Here is a 23,576-nt window from a genome sequence, read left to right on the forward strand (position 1 = left end):
TTACACCATAATAGGAGGTTATTTACATTACAAAGTAGAGATCATGAAGACTTTCTGTAGGGTTGCCAGGTTCGTGTTGGAAAATAGTTACATGGAGACTTTGAGGTGGATCTGGGAGAAGGCAAGGTTTGGGGAGGGGAGGGGCCTCAGCATGCTACAATGCTATAGATCATCTGGTGGCTTGGAGAAATGTGTCATGATGTGTCAGGAGAAAGTGTGGATAGGTGCATTGGAACGTGAAAGTGGCAGGCAATGCTTTAAATATCCCCAATCTCTGTGGTCTTTACCACAGATTTTGGGAGGTTCCTAGAGTGTCCCCTGGAAGTGGTGTCACTTCCAGGTTGGAATGCACCTCCCACCAAACTTTCTGGTTCTAAGATTGCCTAGTCCCCCTGGCCATTTGTGGGAAGCGGGAGGGTTAGGGTTGCTAGATCCAGGTTGGGAAACTCCTGGAGCCTGAGAGCCTAGGGAAGTGGGGTACAATGCCATAGAGTCCACCCTCCAAAGCATCCATTTTCTTCAAGGGATCTGATTTCTGTAGTCTGGAGATGAGGTGTAATTCCAGGGGATCCCCAGGTCCCATCTGGAGGCAGGCATCCCTAGATGGTTCAAGGTATTTTGTTGTTGCAAGCAAGATATGCCCATTATTCTTCTTCCCAAGCTAATCCAGGAGTTGATCGCCATTGTGCTTGGCAGCCATGTATATGGCACACTCCTATGGGCTCCTGGCATCTTCTTCATTGTTCTGCCCCAAGAAATTGCTTGGGTGGCTTGGCTGGAGAACTGGAACAGAGTTAACAAAAAAGTTTTAGAGGATGCCTTGTGCTCAAAATGTCTGAGAAATAACAGACTTCCTTCCTTCCTTCCTTCCTTCCTTCCTTCCTTCCTTCCTTCCTTCCTTCCTTCCTTCCTTCCTTCCTTCCTTCCTTCCTTCCTTCCTTCCTTCCTCAAAAACAATATTTCTTGTGCTGAGTAGGGTTCAGGAGTAGGCATGTTCATGTTTGGCAAGAGTATGCCAGGCTGTAAGCATGAATTTAAATACCTTTGCAACAAGATAAGGAAAAATAGTATTGACACACCAGTGTCCAAGAGAGATAAGCTGCTTTGGGCGGGTAGACTGGTTCTTTTTTCCCTTCTTTTTCTGAAACTTTTCCTTTGCATTAATGCACTTGATGCCTTAGATGACTCTATGGTGGAGCTGAGCTCTTTTAAATATATTTACTTTTTTTGACAAAAGAAGTCTTTGCAAATGGAGAGCTTAGAAAAGGAGCACTCATATTCTGAACATCCACAGCAGTCAGAGACCACAACTGAGGAGTATGATGTTCGAGGTAAAAAAAAAGCTTTTTATTGGGAAAGTGAACTTATTAATGGACACAGAACCGCAATTCAGTTAGATGTATGTATTTTAAAACTTCCTTGATTCATCAGAAATGTTCTCTGCTTTCGGATGCAGATTCCTGGTAAAACTGTTCTCTGATTTCTCCTTTTGAGGAGACATGTAGAATGTGGGTGTCTTTTTTTTTAAAATGTTCATGTGCAACAGAATTATTCAGGTTTCAGCCCCCTTCCCATAATAAAAGGGTGATTAACAATAGCTGGAATGGCCTATACTATTCTGATCTCATCAGATTTTGGAAGACCAGCCCTGGTTACGGTAGTTGATTGAATATGAGACCACCAAGGAAGTCCAGGGTTGCTAGGCAGGGGCAGACGTTGGCAAACCACCTCCATTCGTCTCTTACCTTGAAAACTATGGGGTTGCCATAAGTCACTTTCTGCCACAAAAATAGCCAAAATGTTTTCAGGATCCCGGAATGTTCTGAATATGCGAGAAGAATAAGGTTCTCTTGATATGCCAGACAGACGTCACCTGAAGAAATATGCGTGGTGGATCTAGCCAGTTACCTCAGCAAGGGCCAGCAACTGGCTTGGCTGAAATAAGGTACCTCCCAGACCAGAAGAGGCCTTTGTGGCAGAAAATCAGTAAGGGGAGAGGGGTGTGTGCATCCTTAACTCTTTGTATTCCCGTGGCTTCTCTCCTACAATGTCCCTAATGGATAATTTGGCCTGTTTGTAGTCTCAGAATCTAGGTTGGGGGAAAGAAGGGTTAAAACAGCAGGAGATGGGACTTACAGGGACAAACCTGCATAGATTCCCCTTGTCCCTTCATTTCCACATGGGCAAAACAACAGAGTAGGAACCCTATCGTTTTACTCATAACCATTCACAATTCTAGCCTTCCTCGAATGAGCATGGCTTTAGAAGACCAGTAACAGCTTTCCTTTCATCATCTTTCCCATAACTGCCTATCTAGTGGTAAATGCCGAGTATCAACAAGTTAGAGCAGCTCTTATAAGGAGTTCCATTGTTAGTTGAAACATGGGCTGCTGTAGTCAGTTTAATGTATGGCAGACAAAGGAACGCCTCTAGCCATGGATCATCAGGTGGGTATATTCAGGCACTTGGGGGGGGGGGGGTTGGCCACTGTGTGACACAGAGTGTTGGACTGGATGCGCCATTGACCTGATCCAACATGGCTTCTCTTATGTTCTCTTGTTAAAATGCAAGCTGAATGTCTTGATATGTTAAAAATATGGAAGTGTTTTCAATTCCTTTGTGACAAGAAATAGGATGAGTTTTTTTTTTTTTTGTGAAGGAGGGGACGCAGTTGTGGTTTTTTTTATACTTGTTCCATTAACTTCAGAAGTGGTGGGCAAAAGTGAGAAATGGAACAGACAAACTTAAAAAAAAAATCTTGATAACTTGTAATAAATTTGTTAATTTTCTGCTCTGGACTGTTAGGGACAGTGTGAAGATATTATTGAACTTGGTCTCTCCCTACCAGAAGATGCTCTCTGATCTATGCTGTGAATATCTCTTGCACAGACTGGGACGTCTTCCTGTTAGGAACAAGGAAAGGTCCCCTGTGCAAGCACCAGTCGTTTCCAACTCTGGGGTGATGTTGCTTTCACAATGTTTTCACGGCAGACTTTTTACGGGGTGGTTTGCCATTGCCTTCCCCAGTCATCTACGCTTTCCCCCCAGCAAACTGGGTACTCATTTTACCGATCTCGGAAGGATGGAAGGCTGAGTCAACCTCGAGCTGGCTACCTGAAAACCCAGCTTCTACCAGGGATCGAACTCAGGTACTGAGCAGAGCTTAGGACTGCAGTACTGCAGCTTTACCACTCTGCACCACTGGGCCCTTGTTAACACTATCAAGGCAGCCCAAGTTCTCAAATTGTTGAGTGAGGAGAATGGTGCGCCTGAGGTAGGTTCTCCCACAGCCTTCAAAGCCTACGCAGTTACACAATCTAGTGATCATCCAGTGATTCCTTAATTGTGTCTAGATATAGGAATGTCAGGTCCTTCATGGCCACTGGTGGTGAGGGAAGGGTTGCCAGTTCCAGGTTGGGAACTACTGAAGATTTGGCGATGGAGCTTGAGGAAGACAGGGACCTCAGTGGGGTACAATGTCATAGAACCCAAAGCAACCTCCAAAGTAACCATTTTCTCCAGGGAGATTGATCTCTGGAGCCTGGAGATGAGGTGTAATTCCAGGAGATCCCCAGGTTCCACCCAGAGGCTGGCATCCCTGTTTTAACCCCATCATAACCAGCTATATTGGTGTTCCAAATAAATAGTCATATGTGATCTGAGACACTGGAGTGTGATAGGAAAGTCACTGTTTTCTGCCCTCCCTAAATGGCTTTTCCAGTCCCTTGAAAAACTTTATCTGTAGCTAAGCCAACACACTCCCCCATTTAGCTGAAAAGCGTTTCAGGGTTGCCTTGTTGTAGAATTCTCCAAGCCTGCAAATTTCTATTCGGGGTTATTTCCCACTTACTGGGGAGTGGGTAGTAATCTATCATTATAACTCTCTGTCTTGTATATTTTATTAGAAGAGCTCCATGGCGCAGAATGTTAAAGCTGCAGTACTGCAGTCCTAAATTCTGTTCATGACCTGAGTTCAATCCCCGGTGGAAGCCGGGTTTTCAGGTAGCTGGCTTGAGGTTAACTCAGTCTTCCATTCTTCCGAGGTTGGTAAAATGAGTACCCAGCTTGCTGGGGAGAAAGTGTAGATGACTGGGGAAGGCAATAGCAAACCACCCCGTAAAAAGTCTGCCGTGAAAGCAACATCACCCCAGAGTCGGAAACAACTGGTGCTTGCACAAGGGACCTTTCCTTTCCTTGTATATTTTAATTGCACTCCAAGGTCTTTGAGGTACAATTTCCTGTCCCCATGTTTTTCTCCCAACAACCCTGTAAGGCAAGTTAGGGTGAAGTTGTGGCTGGCCCAAAGTCCCCCAGTGAATGCCATGGTTGTGTGGAGATTGGAATTTTAAAACTCCCAGATTTTAATCTGATACTCTTAACGACTCCGCCAAACTGTCTCTTGACATGCACCGCATTACTTCCTTCTTACAGAAACTGTTGTCATCACACGCCGTTTGAGAGACCGGGAGCTTCTCAGAAAAAGGAAAGCAGAAGCTGAGGAAAAAGACACTCACCAGTGGGTTCTGGGGTAAAGCAGGCAGATGTGAAAGCAGCGTTTTATTTGAGCAGCCAAGATATCTGTTGTTTCTTCTGTAATATTCACTGGTTAAAAAAACACAACAGCTTTTGAACCTATAAACACTGACGGTACCATAGACCTAGGTGGGCAGTCATGTTGGTCTGAAGAACAAAGTGTGAGTCCAGGGGCACCTTTAAGACCAGCTACGTTTTATTTAAGGCATGAGCTTTCGTCAGTGCTGGATTAAACCCCGTGGAGGCCCCCAGGCAGTCAAAACCTTGGGAAGCCCCTTCGCAAATTATCTCAAGAGTCTGAGTGCCCACCCCACAGCCCCTGCTGCAGCCTGCAGGCACCTTCTTAAAAGCCCCTTTTACTAAGCTATGGGGGAGAGGCAGAGAAAGGCAAACTTGGTGACAATGGCGGTGGCGGCTGCACCAGGCAAGTCTGGCGAAGAAGAGCTGAATTGCTGGCTGCTCGTGTAGGCTGGGAGAGCTGCAAGTGGGGGGGAAACCGGGAAGGGGGGGGGAGCCAGTCCAGGGCCCCTAAAGGCATGGGGGCCCATAGGCCAGTGCCTACTTGGCCTAATTGTTATTCCGGCTCTGGCTTTCATGTGCATGAAGTGAGGAAGTGGGCGTGCACACAAAATACCCATTTCATATGCTCTAATACCTGTTTCATATGGCCTCAAAAATGTCCCTGTAATTGGTCAAATTTCAAGATTTTCTCAGGGTTTGCAGCACTCAACCCCTCTAGCCGTATGGGCTCACTGAGCCTACCAGAATCTATTCATAGCCCATATTTTGGCAGCTGGATCCTTGAATCCTTTGCTGATGTATGGCTGAATAGTTCTACAGCTCATTTTCAAGGGCTCCACCCCACTACCTCATTCTCCACCATTTGGGCCTTGAGGTCCTTGTAAGGGCAGCAAGGCCCTTTGGACCTTGTTGGATGTTGCCCTATTGTTGCCGGTTGAGAAGGGGACGCCATAACAGTTCAAGCTTCAGGATCCCAAAAATGTAGGTCTGCCACTGGTTGTGAGCTTTCCCAAAACTTCATGGCAAAAAGGAATGATTAGAGAAAAATCAAGCAAACCCAGGAGGTACACAAATGCACCACGATGCTATGGGGAAGCATGAAAAAAATGCCATTCCCCACTAGGGTTGCCAGTTCTGGGAAACTGCAGGAGATTTTTGGGCGAAGCCTGGAGAAGGCAGCGTTTGAGGAGGAGAGGAACCGCTGGAGTATAATACCATAGAGTCCACGCTGTAAAGGAAGGAATCCCAGTAGCCTGAGAAGGGCAGGGTTTGGGGAGGGGATGGGCTTTAATGGGTAGAATGCCATACAGTCCACTTTCCAAAGTGGCCAGATGAACTGACCTTTGTTGCCTGGAGATCAGTTGAAATGCCAGGAGATCCAGCCACCACCTGGAGGTTGACAACCCTCCTTGGGAATCATCACTTAGATCCCACACTTCCTTCTAGAGTTGTCAGGTGCCTTCCTCCTGCTGGTGGGGGGATTTGGGGGGCATCCCAGGTGTGGGCAAGGACATGGGCGATGTACCAATGTCACTCCTGGAAGAGATGTCATCGTGTCAGCAACATCAGGGCGATGCTCTAATTTGGAGGCAAAACTGTATGGTGAAAACAGTCTCAAAACACAGAGTTTTGCCCAGAGGGCCACACTGACATTGCCAATGCGATGATGTCACTTCCAGAAGCCTCTGCCCTCACATGGGGACTGGCAAGCCTACTTCCTTCCTTGCTTAAGTGTAATGGCTTCATGTACGACTTGACAGGGATCAGAGCAAGAGCAAGAGGACACGGAAGGGAAGAGGAGCTGGGAGAGGCCGAGGCCAGCGCCAGGAGCCAGAACCGCAAACAGAACCACAGCCAGGCGAAACAGAAGAGAAACATGAGCTAACAGTGACCCCGCAGGAGCAGAAAGCGGGGCCCTCTCTGGATCCCCAACTGGAACCTTCTCTGGATGCTCAAGTAGAGTTTTCTGTACATCCGCAAGTGGAGGCCGCTGCTCCCCTTGTGGAAACTGAAGAGCTGTATGCTCCAAAGGACGTAGCAGAAGCACTCCCAACCGGGCCTGCAATTTATCCTATGGGTAAGAAGCCTGCAAGCTTTGAGAATCTGGGGGCATTCACTTTGGGATAAATTATAATGGAAATTGGTCTGATGCCTAAGTGGCACCTCCAAAGTAGGGTTGCCAGCTCTGAATTGGGAAATTCCTGGAGATCTGTGGGTGGTACATGGGGAGAGACCTCAGCGGGGTCCAATGCCTTAGAGTCCACCTTCCAAAATAGCCATTTTCTCCAGGGGAACTGATCTCTGAAGTCTGGAGATCATTTGTAATTCCAGGGAATCTCCAAGCCTGAAATGCCCAGCATAATGATGTCATAAGGAAGCGACGTCATCACACTGGGCATTTCATGTGGGGGACGCTCTAGCAATTAGGGTAGAAACTCTATGGCACTATAGAGCTTTTCTCCAAATTGCTAGAACACCCTTGTGCAATGTGCCTGGTGCAATGACATCACTTCCAGGGGATGTCTTTGCACAGTGCAAGAAACTTCCCCCCCACCGGGAGCCAGGTAAGACCTGGCAACCCTAAGTCCAAGGAATTGAGATGGCTCCTTTGTTAAAGGATCTTACCTATGGATTCCCCAGACAAAAACTGAAGCTACCTTGCCACACCAAAATAGAATATTAGCAATGCAATACTAAACAGTTATATCCTTTTTGATTCATTGCAATCAGTGGGTTTATAAGAGTGTAATTTTGATTAGGCCCTGACCTTGATGCTCCAGGCTAGCCTGATCTTGTCCAATTTCAGAAGCTAAGAAGGGTCAACCCTGGTTAGTATTTGGATGGAAGTCCGCTAGGGAACTTCAGGGTCATTCTGCAGAGGCAGGCACTGGCAAACCACCTCTGAAGGCCTCTTGCCTTGAAAAACCCACCATAAGTTAGCCACAACTTGACGGCACGTTCCATCACCAGCAGGTACTCAAGGAATCAGACAAAAATCAGAAAAATCATTATCCTGTCTTTCCATCAAGGCAGCTTATAAAATGTACTCCATTTTAGGTAACAGCTATACAACTGAAAAGCAAACAGCAAAAAAAAAAAAATTAAAAAAAAAAATTGAACCAGGACCACAACTGGGCCATGACACACCATTTTTGGTGATGAATGATCATGCTAATTTTAAATGTTGTTATCACTGTTCTTGAAACAATTTCATCTCTAAGCAAAACGTTTTTTTACTGAGGATATTTTTCTTTCTTTTTAAGTGGAACTAGAGCAGACATCCAGATCAGAAGAACCAGAAATGCCGGAGTCCGTGGAAAATGACCATTTGGAACAAGAGTTTTATCCCTCTCTTTAATTTAGAAATTGGCGTGCGGGCAATCATTGTTTCTGTTGAACATGAAACACTGTAAGAATAGATGATCCTTATTATTATGTGAGCAATAAAAGCAAGGGGGAGCTTTGCTGTCACTCTCTGCAATTTATCGGGGGGGGGGGGAGGGAGGGAAATCATCCTTAAAACATTCAGCTCAGTGGCAATGGCTATGAAAGGTTAACCAGGAAAGTGACCATTTCTGTCAAACACAAGAAGGGAAGACTAAAGGATGTCGGTGGGTGTTTTGACTGTAAAGATGGAGGCAAACCATTTCATCTGTCCCCAGTCCCACACTCTGCATCAGTTGTATATATAAAGTTAAAGGTAACCCTGTTTCCAACTCTGGGGTGACGTCGCATCACGACATTTTCACAGCAGACTTTTTACAGGGTGGTTTGCCATTGCCTTCCCCAGTTATCTACACTTCTCCCCCCCCCCAGCAAACTGGGTACTCATTTTACCGACCTCGGAAGGATGGAAGGCTGAGTCAAGCTCGAGCCGGCTACCTGAATCCAGCTTCTGCCGGGATTGAACTCAGGCTGTGAGCAGACTTTAGGACTGCAGTACTGCAGCTTTACCACTCTGCGCCACGGGGCTTTTTTTTCAGTTGTATATATAGCTCCCTCTATAATTAATACTTGCATAAACTCAAGGTCTTCGCTGTATTGGTCAGGCCACACCTGGAGTATTGAGTGCAGTTCTGGAGGCCCCACTTCGAGAAGGATGTGTGGGCAGAATGGAGTGGGTGCAGAGGATGGACATCCTTGATGAATCCATCTAATCTCCTTTTAAAGAACTTTAGATATATACCTCGCTCTTCTCTCTGAATCAGAGACTCAGAGCGGCTTACAATCTCCTTTATCTTCTCCTCCCACAACAGACACCCTGTGAGGTGGGTGGGGCTGAGAGGGCTCTCACAGCAGCTTCCCTTTCAAGGACAACTTCCTGCAAGAGCTATGGCTGACCCAAGGCCATTCCAGCAGGTGCAAATGGAGGAGTGGGGAATCAAACCCAGTTCTCCCAGATAAAAATTTGCGTGCTTAACCACTACACCAAACTGGCTGTTCTGCTTATGTCTATGGCCACTGTTACATCCTCTGGCAGCAAATTCAAAATTTTAATTGCGCTCTGTGTAAAGTGGTATTTCCTTTTGTCCATCCTGAACCAACTGCCCATCAATTTCTTTGACTTTGTTTTTAATTATGAGGCAAAGAGACACAGGTAGGATTTTTGGAGCAGTAGAGCTGCTTTTGAAATACCCTAATCCAAGTCTATTTTTTTTCCAGAGCTGAGAGTTCTTTGGGGTGGGAGGGATCAGCACTATGCTGATTGGCTGGCTTTTAATGATGTCACTGGAGATTTTTCTTACTCCTGTCTTGCAAGTGTGTGGAGGTTCTGCATTTAACAATTACTAAGGATAACTTAAATGTAACTGCATCCTGACCTTCCAACCCTTGCAAGCTAAGCACAGTTGCCCCTGATTAGTGATTGTATTATTTATTGATTTAAATTAATTATAGTCCACTTTTCTTGAGATGCAAGTTGGATCACACAGAGGGAGTCAATGCAATCGATGGACAGGAAATTCAATAAATAATGCAATAGGAATCAGGGTTGTAGAACCAACCAGAAGACAAGGAACAGAACGGAAGCAAAGCTTAAGTGTAAACATGACACATTCAACGATGCAAAATCCTGTAGTAGGATCCTAGTTAGAGTTGCCATCCTCCAGGTGGTATTGAAACAATCAGGACTAGAAGTGTACAGAAAGTCAAAAAGCAAACAAGAACACTGTAATATCTTATGGCATGATATCCCACTGAATTCCCTTCCCCTCCCCAAACCCTGCCCTTTTTGAGCTCCAACCCTAACACCTCAGGTATTTCCAAAGCCAGAGCTTAAACCTAGTTTCAGTCATCTATACTTAAACCTAGTTTCAGTCATCTATTGTTTCCGACTCTGGGGTGATGTCACATCATGTTTTCACAGCAGACTTTTTCCGCCCCCTGGAAAAAGAGATGCTAGAACTCTTCAGAGGATAATGAAGGAAAAACACACAGATGCTCCTCATGAACTTTTAAACATTTTTTTAGAATTTTGTTTCCACAAATAAGTTTCGGAACTCCATTCTACTGCGTTCCCCCAGGAAAAAAAAAAATCCCTGCACAGTAGTATAGTCTACAGTCCATAATCATTTCTTCCAAATAACGTTGTGAATCATTTAGTACACTGCAACTCTATTGCCTGCGTAGAAAAGCCCTCTTGAATCATTTAGTTCTGCATAGAACAAAGTTTGAGTCCAGTGGCACCTTTTAAGACCAACGAAGTTTTATTCAAGGGATGCGCTTTCATGGGCATGCACACACCCGCACAGATCTGCACTGTTTGCAGAAACCCAGGGAAGTGGGAACCTTCCTGTCCTCTTCAGACAGGCCATTCTACAAGGTGGCAGAGAAGACGGGGGTACATAGGCACGGCAGTTCTTGTCCATTTGCAGCTTGGCACCAACAGATGGCGCTGCTCACATGAGAAAAGGAGTCCTGGCAGAACATTGGGCGAGAGGTGGTCTGGCCAGATACTAGGCTTTGTATGTGATAGCCAGTACTTTAAACTAAGCCTGACAATTCATGGGCAGCCAGTGAAGTACCAGCAGGATGAGAGTAATATGCATACTCCATCTAAAAGGTAAGGGTAGTCCCCTGTGTGAGCACCAGTTGTTTCCGACTCTGGGGTGATGTCACATCATGTTTTCACAGCAGACTTTTTATGGGGTGGTTTGCCATTGCCCTCCCCAGTCATCTACACTTCCCCCCCCAGCAAGCTGGGTACTCATTTTACTGTCCATGGAGGGGGATGGAAGGCTGAGTCAAGCTGGCTACCTGAACCCAGCTTCCACCAGGATTGAATTCAGGGTGTGAGCAGAGCTTGGACTGCAGTAGTGCAGCTTACCATTCTGCACCACAGGGCTCCATCTAGCAGCCAATAATAGTTGAGCGGCAGCATTCTGCATCAACTGGAGTTTCTGCATTGGTTATGAGAGGAGACCAATGTACAGTGTATTACAGTGGTCTAGTATTGAGCACAGATCCAGATGGCCATATCTAAGGAAGTCCAGGATTGCTATACAGAGGCAGGCAATGGCAAACCTACCGTATTAATCTCTTGCCTTGAAACCCCTACAGGGTCAGTGGCTGCAACCTGCGACTTCACAGTGTTTTCCACCAACAGCATTCAAGTAGCACTTTAAAGATATTTTTCTAAGGGGTGGGCCATTGATCTGAAGTGGGGAGGAGCAGTATGACTTATTGCTGATCCAGGGTTTGATTTGCTGACATGAACTGCAAGATCGTGCTCTTAGGGACTTGCAGCATGCTCAGTTTCTGTATTATGTCTGTTTGCACCCATTTTAAAGTCTTATAGCCGCGTAAAGGGGGATAGTACTTGTTAAGTGTATGAGGAACTCATTTAGTTACCATTCTGGCCAGCCCCTCTGGGCCCGCCAGCTGCACACTGCAACAGCAACTCGGAAGGGGATTACTTCCATGATGGACTAAGCCTTTAGATATTTATTAAACCGTTCTCTTTGCCTTTCAAAGCAGGCTCAAGGCAGCTCACAGCTAACATCAAGACACACTATAAATATCAGTGAAACAAGGACAACACACACACATACACACACAAAGCAAAATACTAAAACTTCAGCTGCCAAAATGCAATAGCCTAGATCAAGTTGCCAGCCTCCAGGTGGGCCCTGGAGATCTCCTGGAATTACAATTGCTGGCAAGTTCCTAGGCTTGCCAGCCCCCCACATGGGGGAAGCAAATACCCCACTTTTACAGGCTCCAGCCTGCTGCCAGCCAATTAGCCAGCAGGGGAAATCCTGCCCCTATACAGGCACCCCCACATAACATTGGTGATGTGCTGATGTCATTTCTGGAAGTGACATCATTACACTGGCAACATCAGGCTCTATTTTTGGGGCAAAACTCTATGGTTTGTAGCCATTTTTACCATAACGGTTTTGACCAAAAAGTAGAGTGTCACCTCAACACTGCTGTCCCAATGGCATCACTTCCAGAAGTGATGTCAGCATGTCGCCACCATCCCCACCCACCCTGGGAATGCCCCCAAATCCCCCCATTAGCAGGAGGAAGGCACCTGGGAACCCTATCAGTTCCCCTGGAGAAAATGGCTGCCTTGGAAGGTGGATGGTATAGCACTATAACCAGCTGCAGCCCCTGCCCTCCATAAACCCATCCTTCTCAGGTTCCGCCCCCCAAATCTCCAGGAATTCCCTAACCCAGTGCTGGCAACCATACCCGGATCATTTCTATACCTTCCCCAACAATGATACAAATTCCACATTCAAGTCCTGTTTCAACAAACAGCCATCTGAAATAATTAGCCCTTGGAAAGGCTAATAGGGAAAGGTCCTTGGTGCATGTCCTCCAGAAGTCTGGTTTCTAACAGAGGCCAGACAGACAAGCCATGTGGAAGAGAGATCCAACAGTAATTCTCCGGCAGCTCTAATAGAATCCACGGGTTCATACCTGGCAAGGTGGTCCTTCAAATAATGTGCACCCAAGCTTGTAAAGGTAGTGCGGGAGTTTGCTATCTTTGATGCGGCTGCTACCAGTCTATTTGCTGCGAGTGAATGAAGATTGCTATCAGTCTGGAGTAAAAAAGCACATTCTCTTGGCTTGCCCGCTTTTTGAACAAAAGGCTCATTCCTCCAGTGGTTAGAGACTCCTTGCCTTGGCAAACAGAGAAGGCGCTGGAAGGGTCTAGACAAAGTCAATTATTTAGGTGTTGTTCATACCTGTTGCAAGTTACCGAAGTATCACACCCAGCACTGGTATTGTCAAAATAATGCAGAACAGTCTGACTACTAACAATGTGAGAGAAAATCAGATAATTTTCAGATTGCTCCCCTCATCCTCCCCATCGAAGCTGTTTTTTTTCAAAGACAAACATACCAACCTGCCTCCACAGAATCAAATTGTTTAGGTCTGTATTTCTTTTAAGGCTTTTGTTGATGAATCATCAAGTCTTGCAGGACATTTGCCAATATTTGAAGCAATTCAACATAATGGCAAAGTGAGTGCAGCTCAAGATCTCATAAACACAAGCTGCGATTTGTTGTTAGAAAGGCATCGCTGACATTTTCTGCTCCCTTTCTTAGTGCAGTAGTGCTTCAGGATTCAAGCAGCCTTCATAAAGAAAGTGTGACCAACCAATTTCCCTTCCAGCCAGATTTTTGCCAAGTGACCTCTTGAGGGGATCTTTTGAGAAGAAGATTTAGTCCATCAGCCCCCTTTGCCTGCCCCTATCAGAGACCTCAGACTTTTCAAGGGCCAAATTATGCAGGAATCCCAGTTTCACTATTGAAACTTCAGATATGCTGTAGGAGGTTAAGCAATAGAGAGTGAGACTGTGAAATGGGATTAACTCTTCCCCTTCGCTGTTTCCCTCCTTTAAAGTGTTCCCCCTTTAGAAGGGGGAAAGCATATGCGCATGTACTTTTTTCACTAGGGATTACAACAGCCAAAAGTCTTCAGTTGGGAAACACATACCGATTTCCCACTAGTCCTTATGCCGCTCTCATGCTTCTCTTCTCTCCGGGGCTTCCGTCAGATTTCACACTATCTGCCCCGTGGCAGCAACTAGCTTCGCCTTTTTTATGTGGCTTTTAGAGGATCTTGCTTGCTGCGAGAAAGAGGTGAAGCAAGTTGCAGCCTCAGGGCAGCTTGTGCGAAATCTGATGGGAACCCCGCTGAGAAGAGGAAAGTGAGAGCCAGGTAAGGCTAATGGGAAATCAGTCCCAGTGGGAGGAGAGTTAACTCTCCCCTCCTCTGGATTGTACTCCCAAACAAGATCCATTGGCTGCTTTTTAGACCCAAATACCACATCTGGAATTCGTCATGGAACCCCAGCATTAATAATTATGATGATAGTAGTGTCAATTGTCATTGGAACCTTGTTCTATCCCCAGAGAGCTCACAGTGGCATAAATAGCTCCATTTTATAAAAAATCCTTGGCATTTTCCAGATAGCCCTTAGTTTTATTTCCCTTTGTTACTCTTTCCCCCTCCCCCTCATTACCACACAGTTTCCACTGATTTTTCAACATTTTCCTCCTGCTCTTACTAAAACCAGAATGCAAAAAACACTGAAAAACCAGGACAGCAAAGGATTGTTAATGAAAGTGGAGAAACTGGTGAAGGGAGGAGGGATTGTAATAAAGAGAACTGAAACTAGAGCATTAAGGCTGTCTGAAAAACACTCCTGTAAGGTAAGTTAGAGGGAGACAGAAAGACTGGTCCAAGGCCACCCAGTAAGGTTCCAAGCATGCAGGAATTTAAATCCTAGTTTCCTGGTCCCGAGGAGCAGAGTGGTAAAGCAGCAGTACTGTGGTCTGAACGCTCTGCTCATGACCTGAGTTCGAATCTGGCAGTAGCCAGCCCAAGATTGACTCAGCCTTCCATCCTACCGAGGTCGGTAAAATGAGTACCCTGCTTTCCGGGGGGGGGGGGATTGTGAAAGACTGGGGAAGGCAATGGCAAACCACCCTGTAAAAAAAGTCTGCCGTGAAAACGTTGTGAAAGCAACGTCACCCGAGTTGGAAACGACTGGTGCTTGCACAAGGGACCTTTCCTTTTTCCTGGTCCTAGCTGAGTTTCCTGGCCCTATACCACACTGGGTCTTGCTGGCTAGTTCTGCTGAGGACACATACTTGGTGATGCTAGCTAGCTTTATAACACACCATTCCAGAGTGGTTCAAATTGTTAAAGCCCCTAAACCAGTGTTTTGGTGTCTTCAACTTTTTCAGACTTGGGGCTCACCTTTAACCACAATTCACAACACAAAATTAACTTTTTAACATTGATGTCCATCCTTGTTACTCTGGTACCAATTTCGCACCAGAGCTTGTCCCAGATGGAGAGACATTTTGCACCCCCCCCCATGCTTCTCTTCGTTTTCGCACAAACTGCTGCGGAGAAAGAAGTTGGCACACTGCTCTCCCGTGGCAAGCAGAAACCGCTTGTAAGAGGATCTTTGTTGCAGTGGGCAATTGGTGCTCCAACTTGCAGCTTGTGTGAAAACTGAGAGAAGCGCTGGGAGCAAAAGGACTCTCCACCTGGGAGAAGTCTAGTGGGAAATCAGTGTGGATCCAGCTTCCTCCCTCTTGGAGACATCTCTTTATTCTCCTTTATCCTTAAAAAAATAGTGATGACCCACATCAGGTCTGAGCAAGATTCTCTTTTTGAGTCCCCATTCCCCAGTTGAAACCATAAGGGTCACGAGAATTTGGCCATGGATACCTGTCTATACTTGGGAGATAGATGCACCCAATCCAATAAGGACACCCTAAGTCCTCCTACACCATTGCTGCTGTATCCAGTGGCCTTCATACTCTCCAGGTGTTTTGGGGGTGCAGACTCTGTGCTTTTGTTACATGTAGTCTGAACAATGAAGGCATGCAGGAATGAATAGGAGGGGAGGAGGAGAGGAGGAGAGCTTGCACTCCAGAAGTGACAGGAACAGTAATGGATTCGTGAGACAGAATCTAAAAGGTTCATTCATTGTGATTCTGTCACTGTAGAATGCAGTCATTAATACCAACACACATTCTGCCAGTGACTTCTAATGTGAATTGCGGAAAGCCTGAAACATGGCTGAAAGATCACCTTGAAGTTTTACAAACTATACCATGACAGGAACTCAGACACAATGTACTGCACATTAAATGTCAGAATTTTGATCTTTTCACAGAGAGTTTGTGGGCTGGAGGCAGAAGTACAGAATTATTTCTTTAATCTTCTTCATTTACTATTTCTTACTTTGTTGGGGGGGGGGGAGGTAAATGGAATCTAAAGTGGTTTGTGAATGCGTGGAGAAGCGACAAGGAAAACGTAGAAAACCAACAAATGTAAAATGAGGGTTGAAAACTCACAGAAAAAGCTGCAGTTTGGCACCCAAAACCACAGGAAAAACTCTATGCGAAAAGTCCCTGATGATTAACACAAAATCTAGTCACTCTCATGGAATCCTCTCAATTTTCTTTTCAAAAAGTTCAGTTGTTTCTATGGGTTTACATACACACTACAACACTTACAGGTTTGCCCCAACTGTGTGTTGGGAGTTTCTTTTGAGTCTGAGGTGTGGGGCCTTGATTCAGACCAACATGGGAAGAGAAGTGTTTGTGTGGGAAATCTAGATTTTGCCAAGAAACTCCAAGGACACATCTTCTTGACCTGGGGATGGAATACTGTTAATAGGGTTTATAGTTATGGAGGGGGCACACTGGCAATTTCTGCAGAAAACTTCAAACAGGGACAGAGGATGGGGACCATAGAACATTTTCATTCTGAACAATTCTTCTCCCTCAGTACCACGTCCGTTTTGGTCTGTATTTTCTCCCTTTCTCACAGATAAACCTCATATCAAATCATACAGCCAGAAGTATGGGAATGATGAAAGAAGATGCATATTTGCCCAAAGTCTGTAATTTATTTGTATTGCAGAATCTGGTGGGATTTTAACACAAAACGTTTTCAGATTTTTCTTTTTTCTTTTTTTACATTTCAGAATTCTAGACCTCCAATCCCTCCTGCAGTATACTTTGAATAGGAAAAAAACAGTCATTTAATGACTCTTGCTGAGGTAAATTTTTTCCTCTCAGAATACCAGAACTGAATGAAACTGATCAGCAGTGAGTTCAGGCAAAAAAAAGAACGTACTTCACCCAATACATAGTTAATCTGCAGAATTCACTATGACAAGATGCAGTGATAATCATGTGTTTATATTACTTTTTTTCTTTTTTGCTCTCAGGTAACTGGCAACCCCAGAGGGTTTTCAAGGCAAGAGATGTTCACAGGTGGTTTGCCATTGCCTGCCTCTGTGTAGTAACCCTAGACTTCCTTGGTCTCCTATCCAAACACCCATCAGGGCTGACCCTGCTTAGCTTCTGAGATCCGATGAGATCAAGCTACCTTGCACTATCCAGGATAGGGTTTAGACTACTTTAGAATGGGGCAAAAGATACATCCATGGAAGCAAAGTGGGCATGACAGGTAAACAGAACCTCTGTGTACAAAGTCAAGATACCTTTGAATATAAGGTGCTTGAAAGAGGCAAAGATCACTTCCTTTGTCAGGAAATGCCTGACTCCATCAGGCTAGATATAGTTGGACCCTGATTTAATCCAGCATGGCGTTTTTCAGGATTTTGCAATGGATGCTCTGAAGTTAAACAACATGATCTTTCAGGCTGGCTTCAAGAACCAATTAATATATGCTGATAAATAATTTCACAGAAATTATACCATTTAAGATTTGGAGTAGGAGAGTTATCTGTTCAAATACTTCTCATGTTTGTTTGTTTTTAAAAACTCCTTGCACATAGAAAACTAGCATTTTGGGTGTGGGGTTTTCTCCTCGCCATCTAGCTCCACAAGCAGTGTGTTTTCATTCAAATATTCAAGCATGCCATCTACCAGCAACCCCTGAAGCCTGAAATGGTATGCTCTGAGGAAACATTTTAACATGCTCAGTTTATCTATCTGTGCACAACTTTGCTTGGTACTTAACCAGTGCTGAGTTCACTGGATCCACAGTATCACCTATTCTAACAATACATTTTCCAGTGACGACTGGCCAGGTTGTAATTTGGAGAACCAGATTTTACCCTTGGCATTATAGATTATGCATCAATTACTTCTGTGGTCCTTCCGCTTACCTTTGTTGTTCAGTCGTACAGTCGAGTCCGACTCTTTGTGATCCCATGGACAAAGTCAAGCCAGGATGCTTTTCTGGGGTGCTATTAAAAGTGCCCTGAGCTTGATAGTCCGGGATTGCCCGATCTTGTCAGATCTCAGAAGCTAAGAAGGGTCAGCCCAGGTTAGTACTTTAAATGGGAGACCATCAAGGCACAGAAGCAGGCAATGTCTCTTGCCTTGAAAACTCTATGGGGTTGCCATAAATTGGCTGTAACTTGACAGTACTTTCCACCACTGCATTAAAAATCCCACTTGCTTCCCTGAAGAGGGGAAGCACCAGAAAGGGGTAGCCGGCTGGTTGTAGGGGTTACTCAATCTCTTACCACGTTGTTCACGTTAAAATCTGGTTCTCTGTATGGCAGCTTAGCAATAGTATTTTGAGCCATTTATTCACCAAAAAAAAAAGCTGTCTGTAACAGAAGCAGACAGACGAGATAATAAACATTCAGTAAATTCTGACTTGCCCTGACCTCAATGGGCTAGGCTTGCCTGATTTTATCAGATCTCAGAAACTAAGCAAGGTTTGCCCTCCTTAGTACTGAGATGGGAAACCACCAAGGAAGTCCAGGGTTGATATGCAGAGGCAGTCAACGGCAAACCAGCTGTTTTTCTCTTGCCTGAAAACAGCCTTAAGTGCGATTTGATGACACTTTACATCTATCCATATTGTGACTTGGAATCCTTATTTCCTTGGTAGTGAGGCTAAAAAGAGAAGCTAATGAAACTGAACAGAAGAATTCCCTTCTCTCAAGGCATTTGCTTTGTGAGACTTTGTGGGAGTGAATTGGAAGCTTTCCTACACCTGATCTCTGAGCAATTAATCAACATCTGATTATTAAGACCGAAGATTACAGCACCCTAAGCCCGAGTAAAATCAGATAAAGAAATCTGACTTGAGGTGAGTCAGGAGCAAAACACAGGATGAATGCACTAGCTCCCGTTGCCTCCTCCCGTCCAAAAAATGCACCCAACTAAATTTATCAGCAGCAATCGGTAAAAAATCTGACGAAGTCTATGGGGAAAATTGTTTATTGCAGATGCATTCCCAAAGCCTTCCAAACTCAGAACTTACATAGAACCCTTGCCAAAAGGAAGTGCGAGTCACCGAACACCCCCTCCCCTCTGCCTGTATTTATTTGTCCAAAGGAATTTGTTATTTGTGAGTCACCGGAAAATTAGAATTGCGGCAAGCACACACCTAGCTATTCATAATTTGCTAGCAATTGGCTAAACTCAAGGAATAAAAAGCGAAAGTGAGGATGGCTTCCAGTGCATCATCAAAAGGCAGGAAACCCCATTCTATCAAGCCCAGAAGAACTAAGCAGTGTGTGTGTCTGGGGAGGACCCTCTAACATTTTGCAGTCACTTTGGCTTCAGGCCATCATGTTTTCAGATGTCACAGTCTGCCTTGCGTCTGTTCCCCACTGTTATCACTAGATCTTTATGGTGACCGAGAACCACAGGTCATATTTTCTCTCAGGTTTTTTACAAGACAGATCCTTATTGGAGCATATAGTGGGCATCAAGGCAATACTATGACTCGTCTCCCACCCACCATGCGATGCAGGGTAATGTGCTTATGTGCTGAAGCCAACAGAGGCCCTCCATGGCCAAACTGCAGACCTCACCCTCCATTGGCACCCCAATGTTCCCTGATCCCCCTTGCCTTCAAATGGCGGACACAAATCTTTCCACGTTGCTGGAATAAGCGGCATGCCGCAGGTAGGCCCCGGGGCTGCCAAACTGCCCGCCAGCGTTGTACCCGTGAGCCAAGGAGCCATAGGAGCTGGGAGACATCCTGCCGTAGAAGTCCATCGGGTCATTCCCAAGCGAGGGCGAAGTTGGCATGGCCAGGCGGGCTGAGGTGCCAAAGAGGTGGCTGCCGCTGGTCTGAGGGTAGGCGCCTTGGTTCACCTGAAGCTGCTGGGTAGTGGGGAGCTGGTAGGAGTAAGGCACGGCGTTGTGAGGCCTGGTAAGGCCCGGCCCAGCAGGACAGCCTTGGCTGGAGTAGGCCGCAGGGCCAGGGAAGGAGCAGTTACTGCCAGGAGGAGGGGTGACGTCCGAGTTCTGGTGCTGCTGCTGGGCCAGCTCTGGGCTGGGCTGAGCCATGAGGGTGCTCAGGCCGAAGAGAGGCGGCGCGGACTGGTAGCAGAGGGCGGCGGGAGGCGCGTAAGCGGCGCCCAGGGGAGGCCCGACGGCCTGGCCCGGCGCCTCGTGCATGTAGGCCGGATAGGTGGAGAGGTCGCTGCGCTTGAAGCGCTTGCGGCGCCGCAGGAAGCTGCCGCTCTCGAACATGTCGCGGGCGTGGGGGTCGAGGGTCCAGTAGCTGCCTTTGCCCGGCCGCCCGGGCTCGCGGGGCACCTTGACGAAGCAGTCGTTGAGGGTCAGGTTGTGGCGGATGCTGTTCTGCCACTTGCGGGACCCGTCGCGGTAGAAGGGGAAGCGCTCGGTGATGAAGCGGTAGATGCCGCCCAGCGTCAGGCGGCGCTCGGGGGCGTGCGCGATGGCCATGGCGATGAGCGCGATGTAGCTGTAGGGCGGCTTCCCGCGCTGCACCGGCCGCTTCCTGCGGCGCCCCGCAGGCCGCAGGCCCCCCGCCGGGGCCGCCTCCTCTTCCGACGGCTCGGCCTCCAAAGGGTCAACGGCGGCGGGCGCGGCTTCCAGCTTGACCAAGGCGGGCAGCAGCCTCGACGGAGGCCCGGCCTCGGCCTCGCCATGGCTCGGCGCGCACGCCGACGACGCCGGGGGGCTCTCGGCGGTCATGCCAGGCTCGGGCCCTGCCGGCAACAGGTGGAGCACGCCAGGCTGGCTGTTTGGAGCTGCCGTCTGGACAAGGGTCTCCAATGCGCCCTGGGGACTGGAGAGGGGGCCCCCCGACGGAAAGTCGCGGCCTTTCTCACAGACGAAGGGGGCTTGAGCAGGCCGAGAAGCTGGTGCCCTTGGGGCAAGACGCGGAAGCCCGAGGACCCGGCAGATCCCCGAGGGCCGCTGCCGATGGAAAGCGCTGCAGAGAGAAGTCCCAGCGCGCCCTCGGAGAAGACTTTGGAGTAGTGGGTGGGTCTCCGCTAGCGTTAAGAAAGCGTTACTGCCCGGGCAGTTCAGGGAGTTTGCGGGACGTCCTCGGGGTATGGGACGGAATCGGGGACTCAAGATCCGCCCCGGAGAGATTCCTTATGGATGACGGTAGTCTTAGAGGGCAGCCGTGCTGGGCTGCAGTAGAACAGTTAGATTCCAGGCCAAAAGCACCTTCGGACCGATAAGATTTGGGGAGGAAGCTTTGGAGAGTTAGCCTCAAGTAAACTTGTGGGTGGAGAAGAGAGAAATCTGGGGCTGGAAAGGAGCCCGCAGCTCCGGAGGTGGGGCTCGCTGCTACTCCGGCGGTGGTTCTCTTGGAGTCTCCATCTACCGCCCCCCGGCATCAGACGGGAAAGTCCGAGGCGTTCTCAAAGTTCCCTGGGTGCTTCCCGACGACCCATCCCAGCTCTCGGGATCCTCTCCTCGCCGGAGATCCGCAAGGGCCCAGCAAAAGCAACTCCGGGCGGGACGCCCTGCTGCTTTTCGTGCGGTCTCCCCGCTGTCGAGGCACCTCTGCAGCCTGCTGCCACTTCCTCCTCCGAGCTGCCCTGCCTGAAAAGGTGACAGGAGGAGACGCGGCTTGTCTGAGCAGCCTCCCCGGAGAACGCCGGGGGCGCCGCGAAGCTCCAGGGCTTTGCACAGGGAGGGGCCTGGCCCAGAGCAGGAGCCGGGAGGTGTCACCCGCTGGGAGAAGTGGGGGCGAGCCCGGCTGCCGAGGATGAAAGAACGCGGCCCAGAAAACGCCCAAGGGGGCAGAAGGGAACCGGTGGCGCGACCCGAGGGCACGCAAGGAGGGGGGTGGCCTCGTCCTGCATTGCCTGAGGATACCCCCCCCCCCACTCTGCGTTTATTGGACAGCAAATAGGGGCTGTTCTATACATGTAAAAGTTAAAACAAACCCGCGCTTGCCATCCAGTGTTCACTTAACAAGGAAGCTGCCTTCACACGTGCAGGTTTTAGACCTGGTTTATCTCCTCAGTCCCGCCCCTCTGTCTGGCTTTTTTGAAATCTGGAGGGTGCTCCCCTCCAGCATAGTGGGTGAGGGAAGAGTGGTATATATGTAGCCCCAGTTTAAGCAGCATTGACAAAGGCAATTGCCTGGTGTCTTAATGGGATGTTCATTCAAGTCAGCAGGGATAGTTTTCCAGCTTTCCTCCTGACTCACATTCCCCCTGCATCCATCTCATCTCTTTTCACGAGGTCTCTCCAATAGCTTCCTTTTAAGCACAGCCACAATAGCTGATGTTCCACAGTGGCCTGAGGTATAATCTTGGAAACAATGTTCCATCCAGTAGGAATATGAACATTCCAGAAATTAAAATAGCACCTTTGAACCCTTTAGTGTTTCCTGTTTTATGAACATAGGCCATAATCCTGGTAAAATTAAGCACTTTTAAAAAAACAAACCAGCTTTTAGGAGCTACTTGACTCCTGGGTAATCTTTCCTAGTACTCAAATCTACCAAGCTCTTAGTGGGACTGGGTCAGTATCAGCCACTGGTTGGTGCCTCTGTTTAAGTACCAGCTGCTTGGAGAAGCCCCATGGTGCAGAGTGGTAAAGCAGCAGTACTGCAGTACTGTGGTCTGAACTCTCTGCTCATGACCTGAGTTCAATTCCAGCGGAAGCTGAATTCAGGTAGCTGGCCCAAGGTTGACTCAGCCTTCCATCCTTCCGAGGTTGGTAAAATGAGTACCCAGCTTGCTGGGGGGAAAGTGTAAAAGACTGGGGAAGGCAATGGCAAACCACCCACTGGGGAAGGCAATGGCAAACCACCCCGTAAAAAGTCTGCCGTGAAAACATTGTGAAAGCAACATCACCCCAGAGTTGGAAACGACTGGTGCTTGCACAGGGAACCTTTCCTTTCCTTTCCTTCCTGGAGAAAAAGTGTCCTGCCCCTTTAATAGAAGCTTAATGAGATATTCTTTACCTCCCTTCCATGAAAAGCTTCATCTACCCATTTCCACACATTATATTGCCACAATTTATTGTGTTATAATATATATACATATATTTTGCCAAAGACTAATTTCCAGTAGATGAAACTGTCCAGTGTACATGTACACTGTTTTGAGTGTGCCATGATTGTGCTGCCAGGTTACATTCATGCTGCTGTTGGCCCCAGGAGGCCAAACACACACCAGTGGACAGTGTTACTTTCACACTTTTCTCCCAAACAATTCTCCAAACAAAAAGTTCTCCTGGACTAGCTCCCATCTTCCGGCTCAAATGAAAAACAAGCATGGAATCCTAGTGGATTATGGCCGCAATCCCAAAAGCACTTTCTAGGGAGCAAGTTCCAATGAATGCCAAGGGATTTATTTCTGAGGATACGTATTTAGGATTGCACTGAACAGCCTTGGACTTCCTACGATATAGAAGAAATGGTTGAACGCTCATTGTCTTGTGTTCCCAGACAATATAACTCTCAACTTCAGGGTGCTGAGGACAGATAGCAAAGCATGGTTCTCTCTGTCATGCCCTGTCCACGAGCATCCAGGCATTCCAGAGGTCTCCTGAGCAGATTTTACTAGGAAATAAGCTCATTCATATTAGTAGGCCTTACTCCCAACTTAAGTCAAGCACCAATGGGTGATATGATTGGTATGTTAGACAAGGGGTAAGAGGGCTGAGATCAAATCCATCGTTGCCTTTAGAACTCTCTTGGGATAAAGCTCACCTTGGGCGATCTGCCTTTTCTTCAGCCTAACCTACCTTATGGGGTTGTTGTGAAGACAAACCAGAGGAAGGGAGGAAGTGTGGCTTAAAAAATGAGATAATGAGCATATGAAT

The 23,576-nt window shown here is 47.2% G+C and overlaps 2 protein-coding genes across 3 annotated transcripts; one reads left to right on the forward strand and one right to left on the reverse strand.

Moving 5' to 3' along the window:
- The first annotated feature begins 1,063 nt into the window (after positions 1–1,063).
- HEMGN (hemogen) lies at positions 1,064–8,018 on the forward strand. 2 transcript variants are annotated; one of them, XM_060236366.1, is made up of 4 exons: positions 1,064–1,331; positions 4,432–4,528; positions 6,315–6,631; positions 7,818–8,018. In XM_060236366.1, exons 1-4 carry the CDS (start codon positions 1,250–1,252, stop codon positions 7,910–7,912), a joined length of 591 nt encoding a protein of 196 aa, XP_060092349.1. In that variant the 5' UTR covers positions 1,064–1,249; the 3' UTR covers positions 7,913–8,018. The 2 variants fall into 2 exon arrangements, with proteins under 2 accessions (XP_060092349.1, XP_060092350.1); XM_060236367.1 differs by having other exon boundaries at positions 1,067–1,331; positions 4,432–4,516.
- An 11,326-nt stretch (positions 8,019–19,344) lies between these two features.
- Positions 19,345–20,474, reverse strand: FOXE1 (forkhead box E1). Its single transcript, XM_060236526.1, has one exon. It carries the CDS (start codon positions 20,472–20,474, stop codon positions 19,380–19,382), a length of 1,095 nt encoding a protein of 364 aa, XP_060092509.1. The 3' UTR covers positions 19,345–19,379.
- Between the last annotated feature and the right edge of the window lie 3,102 nt (positions 20,475–23,576).

This window comes from Heteronotia binoei, chromosome 4 (genome assembly GCF_032191835.1).
Source record: "Heteronotia binoei isolate CCM8104 ecotype False Entrance Well chromosome 4, APGP_CSIRO_Hbin_v1, whole genome shotgun sequence".
Classification (NCBI taxonomy): Eukaryota; Metazoa; Chordata; class Lepidosauria; order Squamata; family Gekkonidae; genus Heteronotia; species Heteronotia binoei.

Coding starts and splice junctions, on each gene's coding strand:
- HEMGN (XM_060236366.1), top strand. CDS start 1,250: ATGGAGAGCTTAGAAAAGGAGCACTCATATTCTGAACATCCACAGCAG. Junction 4,529..6,314: donor ACTCACCAGTGGGTTCTGGG/GTAAAGCAGGCA, acceptor ACGACTTGACAG/GGATCAGAGCAAGAGCAAGA. Junction 6,632..7,817: donor GCCTGCAATTTATCCTATGG/GTAAGAAGCCTG, acceptor TTTCTTTTTAAG/TGGAACTAGAGCAGACATCC.
- FOXE1 (XM_060236526.1), bottom strand. CDS start 20,474: ATGACCGCCGAGAGCCCCCCGGCGTCGTCGGCGTGCGCGCCGAGCCAT.